General features: G+C 35.6%; 1 protein-coding gene across 2 annotated transcripts in view; it reads right to left on the reverse strand.

The window, feature by feature from the left end:
* Nucleotides 1-3,888, reverse strand: part of LOC109818374 (kinesin-like protein KIN-14B) — a 44,757-nt gene extending 40,869 nt beyond the window's left edge. For both annotated transcript variants that reach the window (XR_002241447.3, XM_020383817.3), the window contains exons 1-7: nucleotides 3,373-3,888; nucleotides 1,965-2,088; nucleotides 1,466-1,552; nucleotides 1,109-1,279; nucleotides 901-1,007; nucleotides 521-652; nucleotides 224-402 (exon numbers count right to left, since the gene is read on the reverse strand). Coding sequence is in view for 1 of the 2 variants with exons in the window: in XM_020383817.3 (XP_020239406.1) it covers nucleotides 224-402; nucleotides 521-652; nucleotides 901-1,007; nucleotides 1,109-1,279; nucleotides 1,466-1,552; nucleotides 1,965-2,088; nucleotides 3,373-3,591 (1,019 nt within the window). In the remaining variant the exon portion in view is untranslated. The remainder of the gene's footprint in view (nucleotides 1-223; nucleotides 403-520; nucleotides 653-900; nucleotides 1,008-1,108; nucleotides 1,280-1,465; nucleotides 1,553-1,964; nucleotides 2,089-3,372) is intronic.
* Between the last annotated feature and the right edge of the window lie 13,171 nt (nucleotides 3,889-17,059).

The raw sequence follows: 17,059 nt of genomic DNA on the forward strand, positions 1-17,059 counted from the left end.
AAAAGCAGTCTATCATGTAACTTAAAATGTCACAAACACACAATTATATATATCGTGGTATATTACATCCCACAGAGCAATCTTACATTTGTGTATTGATCTCAACAGCTACATTGGTAAAAGTACGCAATCAAAAGAAGCTTATCATGCAACTAAAAATGACATAAATTAAACCACTTTTAACATAACTCCATATAATGTAGGCAAAGAATTTAGGCCGTACAAATGAGATACATTATTCTTTAATAAATCATTTTCTCGAGTCTGCAATGCAGTCTTTAAAACAGCAGAAAACTCAAGAGGGTTATCAACTTTTTCCTGCACCAATTCTACAAAGCATTCAGGTGATCCCAAGCAGAGTTTAGGTGCACTTTTCCCCGACTCCAAAAGTAGATCCCTTGTCTGAAAACACATAAAAGGAAATAAGAAAATTTTACTAACCTTAGTGAACACTGAATAGAAAATTGGGATGGACACTAGAAACACAACAGGAAGGGTGTATGTGAGTGAAAACAGAGACCTGTTCATTATATAGCTCACAAACTGTGACGCAGAATTTATATTGAGAAGTAGAGGTTGTATCCAAATTGGCTAAATCAAACAACTCCTCAAAACAACGGGCATATAAACCTCGATCATAGCTTGATCCTTCCTGGGAGTAATGAATAAACATAAAAAAAAATACAATTGTTTAGGCCAATCATTATTGACTTAAGAGAAAAAAGAACGTGTAAACATAGTTCATCCATAGGGCAGCCACTTCATTTTCAATTGTTAAGTAATACTGAATTTGAGACTCTCTTCCAGGTTCCAACTCCTTTTTTATTTTATTGTATTCTATTTGAAAGAGGAAGTGACTTGTGCACATAGTCACACACAGCAAAAGAAAGAAAGAACAACCATAGTGTATGTCTTCCCAGAGTGAGTTTGCCCATATGCAAATATGGAAACATTATATCCATCCAAAGCTGACTGCACTAGTGGTTGAGCATCAGTGAATAACTCAGCTGCAAACAGAAAATCAAAGACATGACAAATAATCAACATAGTACATATCAAAGACTGTTTGAACTTAGGATAGACAGTATAAAGGATAAAACCATTTTACCTTGACCAACATGAGGTCCATAAACTCGGTCAAATTCAAAATCTTTCTTGGCATTAGATAAGGATTCATCACCAGTATTTACACGAATGGTATGGTCATCTGGAAATTCAACAACTGAAGGACCTTCATCTTCAAATAATGGCCTTGTTCGACAGAATACTCGTATGTTTCCTGCAAATAATATTAATTATTGGAAAGATGTTTCCAACTCAGAAAAGCTTATGTATGAGTATGCTGAAATAATAGGAAGGTTATGTATTCAGTTAGCTTCAGTAAAGAGTGTGTTTGGGACACCAAAAAAGAGTGGATATGAAGAAACTGCATGGTACTATAGGAAAACCTACACATAGAAACTACCTTTAGATGTTAATAATTCGTTGAATAATCTTCTTTTCTCATTGATCACTGGAGATATTCTTGCTTCAGTTTCAAGGGCAATTTGATCTGAAATTCACAGGTAGACCACAAATTTCAAAATTTAGTGACAGAACCAACAGTACAATAACTCCACACAAAAAATAATAGTGTACCATAGTTTAAACAGGGAAACCTCCCTTTCCCCTAAAATTTTTGGGTACCAGAAACAAAAATAATAGAAAAAATTTTGCTTAGGTTCAAGAAACTAAATGCTAACAGTGCCTATGTTATTGTGGTAGCATATATCAGACCTTGTAACTGTGAAAAACGTGACTCTCATTTCCCAACCCAACATGAGGTTAAAGTATGAGTCTTATGTTGTCAGTGAAATTATGTATTTCATTCAACCAAAAGAATTTATAGGACAAATATCAATATTCCAAAACCTTCAGCTCATTTCAGCATGAGCACCAAGAGTCAAGGTAAATTAGTTTCTTACCTAGCTTGCGGGTTTTCTCTGCAAGAACACCAAGATATCTTGTAACTCGATCAAGTTTTGCATTTGAATATTCTTGAAGTTCACTTGCTTCTTGTCTTAATTGCAAATAGTCTTCTCTAGCAAGCTGTGCAAAATATCTTATGTGATTGTTAACATGTGACTAAACTGAAAATAACATGATCCAAAACAATTGCAAAGGATACCACATAAAAAATAATAACTCAAACCATCCAGAAGACAGGCCAATAAGAATGAGCAAGTACTTTAAAATTTTAAATAGTATAGAAGACATTCCATTCCATACATGCACATCTTCTAGCCATCTTATTTTCTCTTGATAAATGGTAGCATGTAGTCTTAAAATGTGGATTTGAAATTTTGAATTTAACTCAATCCTACAAAACCAACTTGTAAGTTGAGAGTTGTTCCTTACTTATATGCAATATTTAGGTCATATCACTAGTGCATGTAGGATCTCTAACAGTTTGAACATAACACCAAACTAGCTAAATCCCTTTATCATCACAATCCATGACAGAAAGAGATTTTCAATATGCAACTCTATATACTAGAATAGTAGAATCATTTGATAACATATGAATCTAATCACTTAGCTTATACTTGTTAGATAACATATATGAGAAACAAACAAAATTAGACCAATCTAGGACTACTTTTCAAATGGGTACAATCAGTACTATGTTTTCATACAACAACAATTCATATTATAAAAATGTGCCACCACGTTTTTAGAATCTCCAACTTAACTCCTGGTTCCATCCAAATTTCTTCCTAAGCCGAATTCTCCTTGCTCTTATCATACTATTCTAAAAAACTTACTCAAAAGCATCTTAAGCCAGAATTCAAAAGATTGACACCGCTAGAGCACCCCATTTTGTCGTCTTCATCACAGAATCACCAAGTACTATAAACAATACAAACAGGAATAACCCTCCCAGTAATTAATTAAAGTTCACAAGAGGACCATGGAGAACACAACCATCATTCATTCAAATCAAAGCTCTCATGTAACTGAGAACATCCTATAACACACAACTCTGAAAGAAACCCTATTCAGCTTCCGATACAACGTCAGCATAGTAGGTTGAGATTCTACAAAGCCTCCAAACTGATCTCGCGAACCAACAATAGCCTACTTCACAGTTCACAACCGTACACGTACCCTTTCTCTCGAATTCACGCGCTGAAACCACTCATATAAACGACAACGCAACACGCAACAGCGGAAACAAGAGCTGAAACGTCCTCATTGCGAACGCCAGCGATGAAGAAACCACCGGAAACACTTTCCGGATTCAGACGAAAAAGAAGTGAGCTAAAACGACGCCGTTGCGAAGAAGAAAAATAAGCTATAAAAAGGTTAGAAATGGCGACGAAAACGCATTACCTTGACTTTGTCCTTCAACCGCTGAAGCTTGGAGGACACAGAGTGCTTAGGTTGTGGAATAACCGACGAGGCCGAAATGGAGTACCTCCGCACCAACGGCGCACTAGGTCTCCGATCGCCGTGCTCAACCGGCGGCGAGGGCGACGAAGACGGCGGCGACGACTTCCACGGGTCGAAGCCGGCGACGTCCCAGCTCCACCGGTTCTTTTGCTCCGCCATAACTATTTTCCAATCACACTTTGGCTTCTTCTCTCCTCAGATTTCGAATTTGAAATGAAAAAGTGATGCGGAATGGAATATGAATAATTTAATGCAAATAAATACGAGGAGCTTTATGGTTTTTATCATTTCTGGCTGTGCCTTTTTGGTTTGGTTTTGGGCTGCGATAATGAATGGAGGGAGAAGGCGGTTTTGGTTTGGCAGAGTGGGACGGCGTCGTTTTGAGGTGCGTGAGAGTGAGACAGTGTGTTGTTGGGCTTTTCTGGCTCACATAATATTTTGTGCCTCTTGTTTGTTCAAACTTCGCTCTCAGTCTCTCACTTACTTATTGCTCTGTCTTAAGAGTTTGGTTTTTTTTAGATAAGGCAAAGCACGTGAAGGATCGCTCTGCTTGGCTTCACCTTCACGTAAAATTCGGCTTCCCAAAGTTTTTGGTTTTTTTCCTTACCTCTTTAAACTCGTAAGACATAACTTATCTCTCAAGGTATTTAAGCAAAAAATCTAACTACAATGTTTATAAATATTTTCAGAGACAATGAATCAAATAAAATTATTATATACCACAAAGTTCTATTTTTAATATTTAATATAATTATATGTTTAAAATACAAATTTGAGTTCATTAATTAAGTTAAATTTGTAACCATTGATCTATATACTCGTTATTAAATCTAAAAGCAATCTTAAATCTTTATTATAAGCCATGAATTATTTAAGGTCCAAAAAAATTATAACTCATAAACAATCAATCATTGTTAACTTTAGTTGTAAGTTAATATTTTTATACACTTTTTAATATATATATATATATATATATATATATATATAATATATATGTAGTTTTACACTTATAATTACTCTTTTGTAAATTGTTATTTTTTTTATTTTTCACCAAGGGATGTGTGTTGGATTGTTTCAAAAGATTTTTTTATTATAAAAAAATTTTGTAACATTCAATTAAGACTTTTTTTAATATAAATAGTCATGTAAAATCAAAAAACGTTCTTGAATCTCTCAAGAGACTATAATGTTTCAATGATAACAAATAATATTTTTTTAGGAAAATTATTTCAAACGAAACAAACATCATATTTCATCTGTAAGACAAAATACAGCAAACGAAACACACAATCTAAATTAATACTATATTTATTTCTTGTTATGAATTCATATTATCTTTTAAGAGTATTGAATACTTTATTCCTTAAAAAATTGAATGGAAAAATTTTCTCGAAGACATCAAAAATTGTCAAATATGGAAAGTCAAATCCTTGTGTCAAAAAGAAAGAGAAAGATCTCATAAATCATGAAAAAATAGACAGGAACTCTAAACACGCCGCACTGCTCTGAATTTAGCTACTACTTTTTGCCTCACCTAAACGAAACGATGATAAGTAGCTAACAAGATCAGATAAGAGATGGACATTTTCATGCAAAGCATTAAATGCTTGCAGCAACGGCTAATTTACTCTCTCTCTCTCTGATCTCGAAGAGAAGAATAGACGAAGCATGCTAAGAAGATTGCTCAACAATCATCTTCTCTGAAACTACTATAAAAGGATCAATCTTCAAACAACGACTAGGGTGTGCAACAACATAAATAAAAAGATCAATACTTATTGAGAAATATGCATATTACAAAGAAGCTATTCAATTTTTGTAGATCATGTACATAATTCTTTGTAGACTATTTGCACTTAAATTTCACAGCATCACGTCTAGAAGAGACGAAGCTATATTTGTAACTCTTTTCAAATTTATTTGTAAGGGTTGAGCTTAGAGAGGCTTGTTGAAAGAATATTTAGTGTTTGGGCCTAAAGTGGCTTGGTTGAAAAGAATACCTAGTGTTAAGCCTAGAGAGACTTGCTGAAAGAATACTTAGGTAGTTGCTTGAAGAGGCAAGTCAAATACTACTTAGGTTTGAGTTAGAAGTGGCTTGTTGAAAGAATATTTACATCTTGAAAAATATAGTGGAACTCAATCTGGTTTGATTAAGAACTGGACCTAGTCTTTGTGTTTGAGACGAACCAGTATAAAAGATTTATGTTCTTTTGTCTAATTACTTTCTAATACTTTGTTTGTCAAAGTTTCTACTACTTCACTACACTTCAAAAGCGCGAGTTTTTTATATATATTATTCAACCCCCTTCTAGTGTGTATCTTTTTTCTCCAACAATTGGTATTAGAGCTCAACCTTTAACGAGGTTGAACATCTAATAGTGTTAAAGGAAAAGATCCAGAATAGAAAGTAGTGAAGGACAATATTTGCCATAAGGAGCCTCTCACACAAGGCCTCCAACCTTTAATGGAGAAGACTACCCCTACTAGAAGGATAGGATGGAGATGTTCATCAAGTCCACCTAGTACCAACTTTGAAAAATCATCACGCGAGGAGATATAACAATCATGAAGCCTGAGAGCCAGTAATCTCAAGAAGATTACAATACCTTGCAGCAAAATACTAAAGCAAGATATATACTTGCTTGTTCCCTATTCAGAACTGAGTACAATAAGTTCTGCAACCGCTCTACTACAAAGAAAATGCGGGATGCCATCAAGGTAACTCATGAGGGCACTGAGGATGTCAAACTCAAATGAGCTACCACTCTTTAGAGGCATTATGAGTTGTTCTCTATGAAGGAGAACAAAACCATTGATGAAATGTTTGGAAGATTCCAAATAATTCTAAATGGGTTAAAGTCCCTAGGAACTGAGTTTTCAAAAGCCCAAAACAACTTGAAGATCCTGGACAACCTACCCAAGATTTGGGAGCCAAAAGGCACAACCATTGCTGAAGCACGAGATCTTAAAGTTCTCACTCTTGACAAACTTCTTGGAGCTATTTGAGTTCATGAGATTCATCTAAAAAATAAAGAACACCCTAAAGAAAATGACACCATTGCTTTAAAGGGTGGTGGTTCTAGCAAAAAGAGAGAAAAAGGAAAAGAGCTAAAAGTTGAGTTTAAATTAGGTTCAGATGAATGTTCTAAAGACTCAACAGACGATGGAATTTCTCTCATGTTCAAGAAGTTCAAGAACATGTTAAAAAAGAAAGGAAGGTTGAGGACCTTCCACATAAAGAAAAAGAGATCCAAGAAGCCTGGATCCCCTTGAGAGTAAGGATGTTACTTGTTATGAATGCAACAAACTCAAACACGTAAAGTCAAAATGTCCCTCTCTCAAGAAAAAGTGGTCAAACAAAAAGAAGACCAAAAGAAGTTCGATGCCCACCTAGGAAGATCTTGAAAGCATTAGTTCAAATGGAGAATTAGCTAACATATGTCTTATGGTAAACGTTGAGTCAGATGCAACCGACATAGAGGTAAACTCTAACTCCAATTCATATTCATTTGATTCTAATAGTGATGAGATGTCTTTTGAGACTCTTTTAGCCAACTTTAACATGATTTCTCTTGAGTATAAGAAGCTTAAAGAAAAATATAAAGCTTTAGAGAAGGAAAATCTTAAACTCAAAAGAAAAATGTCAGATGATGTTGAAGAAATATTAAGTCTCGAAAACAAGATTGTTAGTTTTGTTCCTCCTGAAATAGAAGTCTTGAAAAATGAAAATATTCAATTCAGGAAGGACTTAATGAAGTTTGTAGATGGATCTTCTAAATTGAATATGCTTCTAAAACATAAAAGGCTACCATCTGACAAAAGTGGTATTAACTTCGAGTCTAACTCAAAAACCTTTTCAAAAAAGCCCAAGTCTACCTTCTATGCTAATAAAAAGGGAGCAAAAACTCCCAGCAGACAAAAGGGACAATCTAAGGCTAGTGGGACTAACTTAAAAGGACCTAAGAAAATTTGGGTACCAAAATAAAAAATTATTCCCATTACAAATCTTCTTAGTAGAAAAAAGGAAGGATTCAAGTTAATACCTGGATAGTGGCTACTCACGACACATGATGGAAGAAAGGTCTATGTTCCTAAACCTCAATCACGTGAAAGGGTTTGTGTCTCTTGAATGAAACAAAAGGTATTGGTAAATCAGATCAAGCAAAAAGGTAAAGGCACACACAGAGGAACTTCTTGAGAAGATCAGAATGAGAAATTACAAATATATGCCTACATCCATATGAAAAGATCATCAAAAGATGAATCAGACTATGCAGGATCTGACAACTTAATTTTAATTGATGAGCAATCACTTTGTCTGTCATGGTATCGTCTATAGTTTACATTACATATGTTAATAGATTCATCTGTATTTCATTAATCTATTTATTATGATTAACATTTCATTGTGAGTCTGAGAAAGGTAACATATACATTAAAGAGCATTAAATGCTATCAATCATAAATGCCTTGAAGGAAGGAAAAAGTAACATGTGGAGACATGAAGTGACAGTTACACGTCATGTTGTAATACATTAGCCTACATACTTACCACGATTGTTATGATGCCCAGTCCCTCTCTTCTACGATCCTAAGTTTTCAAAACTACCTTTTTTTAGTTTTATACTTACTTTTTCAAATTCTCTCAACCCACTACTATTCATCTTCCACAACCTCCCAAATCTTTAGAAACCCTAAAGCTCTTTTAGAACCCCAAATGGCACCAAAGCTGACTTCATCCGAAAAGAAAGTACCCATGGAAGCATACCCAAAATCTTTCTTCCTCCTTGGGAAGACCATTGATGTGAAGAAAATGCATGATGAAGGTTTTCTGGTGAAGCATTATCTAGACAATGTTGGATGGATCGCCTTCGCTGAAATGAAGTGCGACTGGTTTCATGCCCCTAATGCTAATTTATGGGCATCAATGTCCCAAGAACCAAATGCCATCACTGAAACCATGGAGAACCTAACTATTATAATCAATCCTTTAATCATCGCCACCATCTCCGGATGCAAAGAAGAAGGAGAAATCTATTATGGCAATTGGTAATCTATCATCACCCAAGACATTATAAATGCCCTAATCTATAATAATAGGCCTCACCCATTTGACCAAGCCTCATCGACCCATGAAGCTAAAGTTGAGGCCACGAATATTGATGTTCCATCTGCTTTTGTGCAAACTGGTCAACTTTTTCCTAACCTTGTGGAACTTGTTCGTATCAAGCCCACACAAGACATTTTCACAAAGGTTGTGATAAATGCAGTCTCCATCAATGTTAACTTCTCAATGGTGGAGGTAGATGAAAGAAAACCTAAATATTTTGATTAGTCTGCTCCTCTATCTGAACAAGTTGGCATTGAAAGCATATACTCGGAGGACAGAAGGGCATTAAAACATCTTAAGGAATGTTAGAATCCAAAAAAAAATTGATCTAGCCCATAGATGGTTTGGACTTTCATTTTGAAAATCTCATTAGTTAGGGAATGCTCGAAAACCAAATTAATCCCTAATCAATGGTTTTAGAAAAGAGTTCGAAGGAGTCGTCACCGATATTTTACTCAAACATCGAAAAAAGAAAAGATTTTAAAATTACCAAAATGGCTCTCATAGCGAGAATTGGGTTCAGGGGTAAATTACGTGTAGGAAATGTTTTAAACACCCTATAATGCCTTATATCGGTACCATGTGATGAAATTAGCGTAATAAAGAATAATAGTTTCAATATTTAAATCCCCTTTTATTAATTATTTACATGTTACTATGATTACTTATATAAAAAGAAAGGGTTTAGACCCCACACATTTGAAAATGAAATGTGTACATGATTATGGCTTATATATGGCAAAGTCATGTATATAAAATGATTTAAATGAAAGAGATAGAGGGGAATTGCTAAAAATACCTCCAAAGCAAGCTTTTATAGAGTTTTTCTTTTAAATGTGGGATCCAGGCACTTTTTGGCAACCTTGTGCTCTACAAGTATCCTCATAATACTCAAGAAATACAAAAGGGAGAGAGAGAGAGAAAGAATATCTTAACTATCTAGTATAGGATAGGAAAGAATTTTTTATCCAATTTTTGTCCCCTTGCATTGTGTACGAGACAACTACTTATAAGTGTCAGATTTGACTGGAACGACCATTCTGGTCACCAAAACGAGTCGTTCCATATTAGTCTGTTATGGCCAAAATTTGAATTTGGAACGGTTCGTTCTAAAATCAGAATGACCCGTTCCAGATTCTTATTTTACTCATAACAACCTGGGTCAGAACGACTCATTTTTGGATTTTGGAATGGCCCGTTCTAACCTAGGTTTTTAGGCTTTTTTGATGATTTGGAACGACTCGTTCCAATTTGGAAACGGCTCATTCTAAGCTCCTATTTCAGTCTTTTTGATGGAACTACTTAAAGGAGATTGATGTTTCTTCAAGTTGAACCGTCCAAGTCCCTTCTTCTCTTGAGGTTCTTCACGCAATGAAGGAATGAAGGAGTTTCAAGCTTCAAAAAGCTTGAAGAAGCAACAATGGTGGTTCAGTTTATCTTAAAGGAGAGAAACTTGAGGAACCAAGCACAAAGGAGAAGTTCCTTTGTGAAAATTCTAGGAGAAGGAGATTCTCCACGGTTTTGGACTCTTGATTGAGAGATAATTTCTGAATTCTTATATATGTCAAAAGTGAGAGCAAAAGTTAGAATTACAAATATATAGAAGGAGGTAGCTTAGGGAGCAAGCTAACCTTAACCATGGCTCACTAGGAACCATGGTTTGGTTGGCTTGACCGTCCAAGCTAGTTAAGAAGCTTGTAGAGCAAGCTTCTCACTTAGCTTGCTTGGGAAGCAAGCTAAGGAGAAGCTTGTAGCACAAGCTTCTCAAAGCTTTGAGAAGAGAAGAGCAATTCGGCCAAAGAAAGCAGACTAGGCAAGGTGGGCGTCCAAAGGTTCATTTTGCTCACTTTGATTATTTCAAAAATGTTTGATTTGGTTTAGTTAGGTTCATCCAAAAATGATGAGACTTAGCTAAATCAAATCTATGAAAAATTAGGAGCAAAATGAGTTCAATATGTAAATTTTTCCTAGGTCCAATTCTGACCCAATTACTAGTCACACCCTCAAGCATTGCTAAATGCCACCCCACTTCTACTACTGAAAAAATAGAAAATGAGTGTACTTCAAGGTTAGGTTAAATGAAGTCTAATTTCCCAAATAACCTACCCTAAAAACATTATACAATGACTAAGAAAATGAAATAAATTGTCTCACAAATACAAAGGAAAAAATAAGCCTATACAAGAGAACTATGTACAAACTATACACAAGTAGAACTAAGCCTTCTCTTCATGATAGAGTAGTACAAGTGAAGAGTACTTTGGGCTTAGAAAGCCCACTAGTCTTAAAGATATCCAACTCTTCTTGTATGCTCTTGGCCATAGCTCTAGTGATTGGGCCCTTGGCCCATGGTCTATCATCCCTTCCCTTTTGAGAAGGATTTGTCCTCAAATCTGTAGGTTCGACCTCCTCATCATAACCTGCAAAAGGAATAAGATCACTAACATTAAAAGTGTTACTTACTCCATAATCACTAGGCAGATCTAACCTGTAAACATTATCATTGATTCTTTGAAGGACCTGAAAAGGAACATCTCCTATTGGATTCAGTTTAGACTTTCATTGAGAAGGAAACCTTTCCTTTCTCAAATGATGCCAAACCCAATCTCCTTCCTAAAAAATGAGGTCTTTCTTACCTTTGCTTCTTTCTAAAGCAGTTCTCTCATTTTGTTGTTGAATATGAATTTTAACCTTCTCATGTAACTTTTTAACAAAATCAGCCCTAGATACCCCTTCTTTATGAAAATAATGAGAAGAATCTGGTAGGGGTATTAGGTCCAAAGGAGTGAGAGGGTTAAAACCATAAACAACCTCAAAAGTACTTATGATTACCTATAAGGACTGCCCTTAACATGGTAGATAGGGATCTATTAACTACTTCTGTTTGCCCATTAGTTTGCGGATGACAAGTAGTTGAGAAAAGTAGCTTAGTTCCTAGCCTACTCCAGAGAGTTTTTCAAAAATGGCTAAGGAAATCTGACACAATTGTCTTGGGTAGACCATGAAGTCTAACCACTTCCTTGAAGAAGAGTCTTGCTATGTTGCTTGCATCATCTATCTTGTGGCATGGTATAAAATGGGCCATTTTACTAAATCTTTCCACTACCACAAAGATAGAATCCATGCCTCTTTGGGTTATGGGCAAGCCCAGTATAAAGTCCATACTTATATCCACCCAATGAGAGTTAGCAACTGGCAAAGTTGTGTAGAAGCCATGAGGCATTACTTTAGACTTTGCTTGCAAGCAAGCTATACATCTAGAGCAAAACCTCTCAACATCCCTTCTCATGTGGGGCCAAAAGAATTTTTCTTTTAGAAAGCTTAGAGTCTTTTCAACTCCAAAGTGCCCCATGAGACCACCCTCATGACTTTCTTTGACAAGGAGTTTTCTAATGGAACCTTGGGGTATACATATTCTTCCTTCTTTGTACAAATATTCTTCCTTCTTTGTACAAGTACCCCTAAGAAACATAGAAACCTCCTTGAGGCTTAACTAAACAATGGGTATATGATTCATTAAACTCAGAGCCATTGGAATACAACTCCTTAATGTGATCAAATCCCAATATTTGAGATCCAAGGGAGACTAGCAAAGTATGTCTCCTAGAAAGGGCATCAACCACAATATTGTTTTTCCCTTTCTTGTATTTGATCACATATGGGAATTGTTTCAAGAACTCTACCCATTTAGCATGCCTCATATTGAGTTTCCCTTGACCCCTCAAATATTTTAGTGACTCATGGTCACTATGAATGACAAACTCTTTAGGAATAAGGTAGTATTCCCAAGTTTGAAGGGCCCTAACTAAAGCATAGAGCTCTTTGTCATAGGTAGGATAGTTAAGGGAGGCACCTTTAAGTTTTTCACTAAAATAAGCAATTGGGTGCCCATCCTGTAACAAAACTGCCCTTATGCCAACCTTAGAGGCATCACATTCTAGCTCAAAAGTTCTTGAAAAATCCGGAAGAGCTAGAAGTGGTGCATGGGTGAGCTTATCCTTTAAAGCTAGGAAGGCTCTTTCTTGTTTCTCTCCCCATAGAAACTTAACATTTTTCTTTACCAATTCATTTAATGGGGAGGCGAGTGTGGAGAAATTAGGAAAAAATCTCCTATAAAAGCTTTTCAATCCATGGAAGCTCCTAATATCACCAACACTCTTAGGAGTGGGCCATTCTTGGATGGCCTTGATTTTCTCGGGGTCCACATGAACCCTTTTTTTACTAATAATAAAGCCTAAGAAAACAACACTATCTACACAAAAGGTACATTTTTCTAGATTTCCAAAGAGATGATTTTTCCTAAGAATATTAAAAACTTGCCTTAAGTGTTCTACGTGATCACTTAGGCACCTACTATATATAAGAATGTCATCAAAATAAACTACAACAAATTTTCCTATACAATCTCTTAGGACATGATTCATGAGGCGCATGAATGTACTAGGGGCATTGGTGAGCCCAAAGGGCATCACTAGCCATTCATATAGTCCAAACTTAGTCTTGAAAGCGGTTTTCCATTCATCACCTTCTTTAATTCTAATTTGATTGTAACCAATTTTAAGATCAAATTTAGAAAATATGATGGCTCCATGAAGCTCATCTAACATGTCATCAAGCCTAGGGATAAGATGTCTATATTTTACAGTTATGTTGTTGATGGCCCTACTATCGCAGCACATTCTCCATTTCCCATCCTTTTTAGGGACCAACAACACAGATACAACACAAGGACTTAAGCTCTTTCGAACCCAGCCCTTCTCCAACAAATCTTGGACTTGAGACTCTATTTCTTTAGTCTCTTGGGGGTTGGTCCTATAGGCTAGTCTATTGGGTAGGCTAGCCCCAGGCACCAGATCAATTTGATGTTCTATCTCTCTTAAAGAAAGAAGGCCCATTAGACCCTCAGGAGGAAATAGATCATCAAATTCCTTTAAAATAATTTTTACCCCCTTTGGTAGAGTTTCATGTCCACTAGATGTGGCAGTGCAAGTTAGAGTCCCTGTACATAAAAGGATAAAAGAGAGTTGTTTAATCAAGAGAGTTTGTTTTGAAATGTTTTTCTCTTGATTAACAACTTCTAGAAAGGGGACTCCTTTCTCTCTATAATTCTCTTTGTCCGTACTTTTCATGGACTTTTTTTTTGTCTTTTTTCTTCTTTTTTTTTTGAAATTTTCTTTCACCTTCTCTTTTGAGTTTCATTTGTGCTTGATCCTCAGCCACCTGTTGAGGAGAAAGAGGATGAAACACAAATTTATTTTCCTTATGTGTAAAGGATATCTCATTAGTAAGGTCATTGTGCATGGTTTTCTTATCATATTGCCATGGCCGTCCTAGCAAGATATGACAAGCTTCCATTGGTACTATATCACATAGCACCTCATCTTCATACTTCCCAATGGAAAGCTTGACCTTCACTTGTTGATCAACTACTAGGTTACCATCCTCATTGAGCCAATGAAGTTGATAAGGTTTAGGATGTGGACTAGTAGTTAAGCCCAACTTCTCAACCAACCTAGTGCTACAATAGTTGCACCATGATCCACTATCAACAATGAGAGAACATGCATTATTTGAAACATTGCATCTTGTATGAAAAATGTTCTCCCTTTGTGATATAGTACCACTTGGTTGGTTGTTGAGGTGTCTCCTAATCATTAAGAGCTCCCCTTCATAAGGAAAAGTAACCTCCACATTTTCTTCATTCTCACTTGCTTCTTCCTCACTATCACTAGAGGAAGTAGTAGTCTCTTCTTTACTACTATAAGTTTCATGTCCCCTCATGATCATAACTTTCTTTGTGGGACATTGGGAGGCAATGTGGCCTCTCCCTAAACACTTAAAGCATTTAATATCACTAGTCCTAGAACTAGTGTGTGGAGTGTCCTTCCCTTTTTCTTTGCTTTTTTCTCTAACTAGATCCTTGGAGGGTTCAAAAGTTTTCTTCCTTTCAATAGATTTTCACTCCCTCTTGTGATATTTTCTTAGGGATGAAGAGTGGGAGCTTTCTCTTTTAAAAGAGGATTTTCTCATTTTCTGTTGTTGTACCCTTACACAAAGTTGGACCAAGTCATTTAGGTCCCTGTAGGGTAGTAGCTCCACTTGGTCTATTATCTCTAAGTTAAGACCACTCAAGAATCTAGCTATAGTAGTAGCTTCCTCTTCCCTGATACAAGCCCTCATCATGTAAAGCTCCATTTGTTGCATGTACTGTTCTACAGACATATCTCTTTGTTGGAGCTTATTCATAAGCTTCCTTCCATAGTAGGTGGGAATATGCTTCCTCTTCATGTCACTCTTAAGATCATTCCGATATTGGATAGGAGGGTCATTATGGAGGTGCCTTTCTCTCTCTAAGGTCATCCACCAATACATGGCATGTCCTTGGAAGCTAAGGGTAGCTAGAAGGACTTTCCTCTCTTCATTCACCTTGTGGCAAGCAAAGAGTTGCTCAACTTTCATCTCCCAATCTAGATATGATTCCACATCATCCTTTCCAAAACATTGTGGGAGGTCAACTTTGACTTCTCTAGGCTTAATGATTCTCCTAGGATGAGGTTGATAGTGATCTCCCATGTTTAGACTCTCATTGGGAGAAGAATATTGAGAGTGTGAGCTCCTACTCCTTCTCTTTTGTTTTCTCATTTCTTCTTTGAGTTTTTCTTCTTCTTGCCTAAGAATTCTCAATTCTTCCTCTAGATAAGCAAGTTGGCCTTCTCTTTCAATTTTGTCTTTTTCCTCTTGAATGACCTCTTGCTTTCTCCATAGTTTAAGTGATTTGAGCTCTTTAGTTAAGTAAGAAAGACTTTTTGGAGAGCTCTCACTTTCACTAGGGTCAGAATCTTGAGACATTTTTAGACAAAAAGGTTTTTCACACAAAAATAGTTTTTAAAGAAAATATTATTTTTAAAGTGCTAGACTTGACACTTGGAGGTCTAAGAGTACAAATTGAACTATCGAGGGAGGTGAGCTACTAAAGAGCCACTTAATAACCAAGCCTCTTCAAGTAAAAATCTCTAAACCCCTTTGTACTTTTGTCTTGCACAAAGTAATTTTCACAAAGATCTTTTTCAAAAATATAACAAACAAGTGCCTATTGTGTACAATTAATCAAGACTTGAAATCATAAATTGCTTGAAAAAATAAATGGCATGAAAACATAAATTTTTGAAAACTTAAATTTCTGAAAACATAAATTGCTTAAAACAGAAATTGCATGAAAACTTAAAGACTAGAAAACATAAACTAGGCGTTTAAAGCAAGTAAACCTATGTGAGAGCATGGAAAGTACCAAGGACTTCCAAGGACCACTCTCACAAGCTCTAAACGTGTTACCCTAGTTGAAAACACTAAGGAGAGATGGAGATACACCAAAGGCACTCCAAGACACTCCTAGAAAGGCCTTATACAAAAATTGAAAGAAAATGAAATTTACAAGAAATGAAATACAAATTTACACCAAATGAAATGCAAATTTACACTAAATAAAATGTAAATTCACACAAAATGAAATGCAAATTCACACTAAATGAAATTAGTGGTTGCACCTAATTTTAAGAAAAACAAAATTAGCCACTAAATTAGTGACAAATTTAGAGACGAATTTAGAAATAGAAATTTTTGAAAGCAAAATTTTCGTCACTAAATTTGTTACTAGTTTTCACAAATTTTCTAAAAAATTGTTGTTGTGTCCTTCTCCAAGCTTCTCCCAAATGCAGCAACCTCTCCAAGTGTATCTCTCCTCTCTTAGGAATAACCTTGATGTTGGTTATTCCTAGGTGTTTGTCTCCCACCAAGAGCTTTCCACCAAAGAGAATAGCAATCTCCTAGGCTTCCACAAACACTTCAAGATGTTACCCTTGTACTTGGCTTTCCACACCTTCAAAGAGGCACTCAACACACCTTAATTTTCTGGAGTTATATAGGAAAAACTAAAAAAGCACAATTAGGAAAAAGATACACCAAGTGGTAGAATTAAAGAGACAAGACTAGAAAGAGTTCCATCGAAAGACAAACAACAATTAAGGCACCAATGAAGCAAGCACTCAAAGGAATCTCCTATCAATGGCTCTAGAGTGGATTAAAAAATTAAAAGCTAAGATTAAAAAATAAAATAAGACTCAAACAATCAATATGTGGCTGGACAGAAAATTTACAAGGCAAGCAAACCAAAATCCGAGAGCAATTTCACACAAAATTTGTACTCCTTGGCTTTTTCTTGTACTCTTTCTTTATGAATTTTTTTGTAACTTTTTTTACACCTTTTATTTTTATTTTGTACAGTAGTTTAATGCCTTTTATACATGTATATATCTCGGAATTAATGAAAGAAAACTGCTGCCAAAAATTTATCACAAAACAATAGGTATTCAAGTGAAATGTTCTACTAGTGCTTCACAATTTTGTACTATTTTAGGTCAAACTTTTTAGCACTCTTTTCTTTTGTTTTTCTAATGATTTTAGAACACTTATACCTCTATTTTGTCTCTGTTTAAATGTTTTAAAAATTGATATAAGTTT

Source organism: Cajanus cajan, chromosome 5 (assembly GCF_000230855.2).
Source record: "Cajanus cajan strain Asha chromosome 5, NIPB_CcT2T_4, whole genome shotgun sequence".
In the NCBI taxonomy this organism is placed as follows: domain Eukaryota; kingdom Viridiplantae; phylum Streptophyta; class Magnoliopsida; order Fabales; family Fabaceae; genus Cajanus; species Cajanus cajan.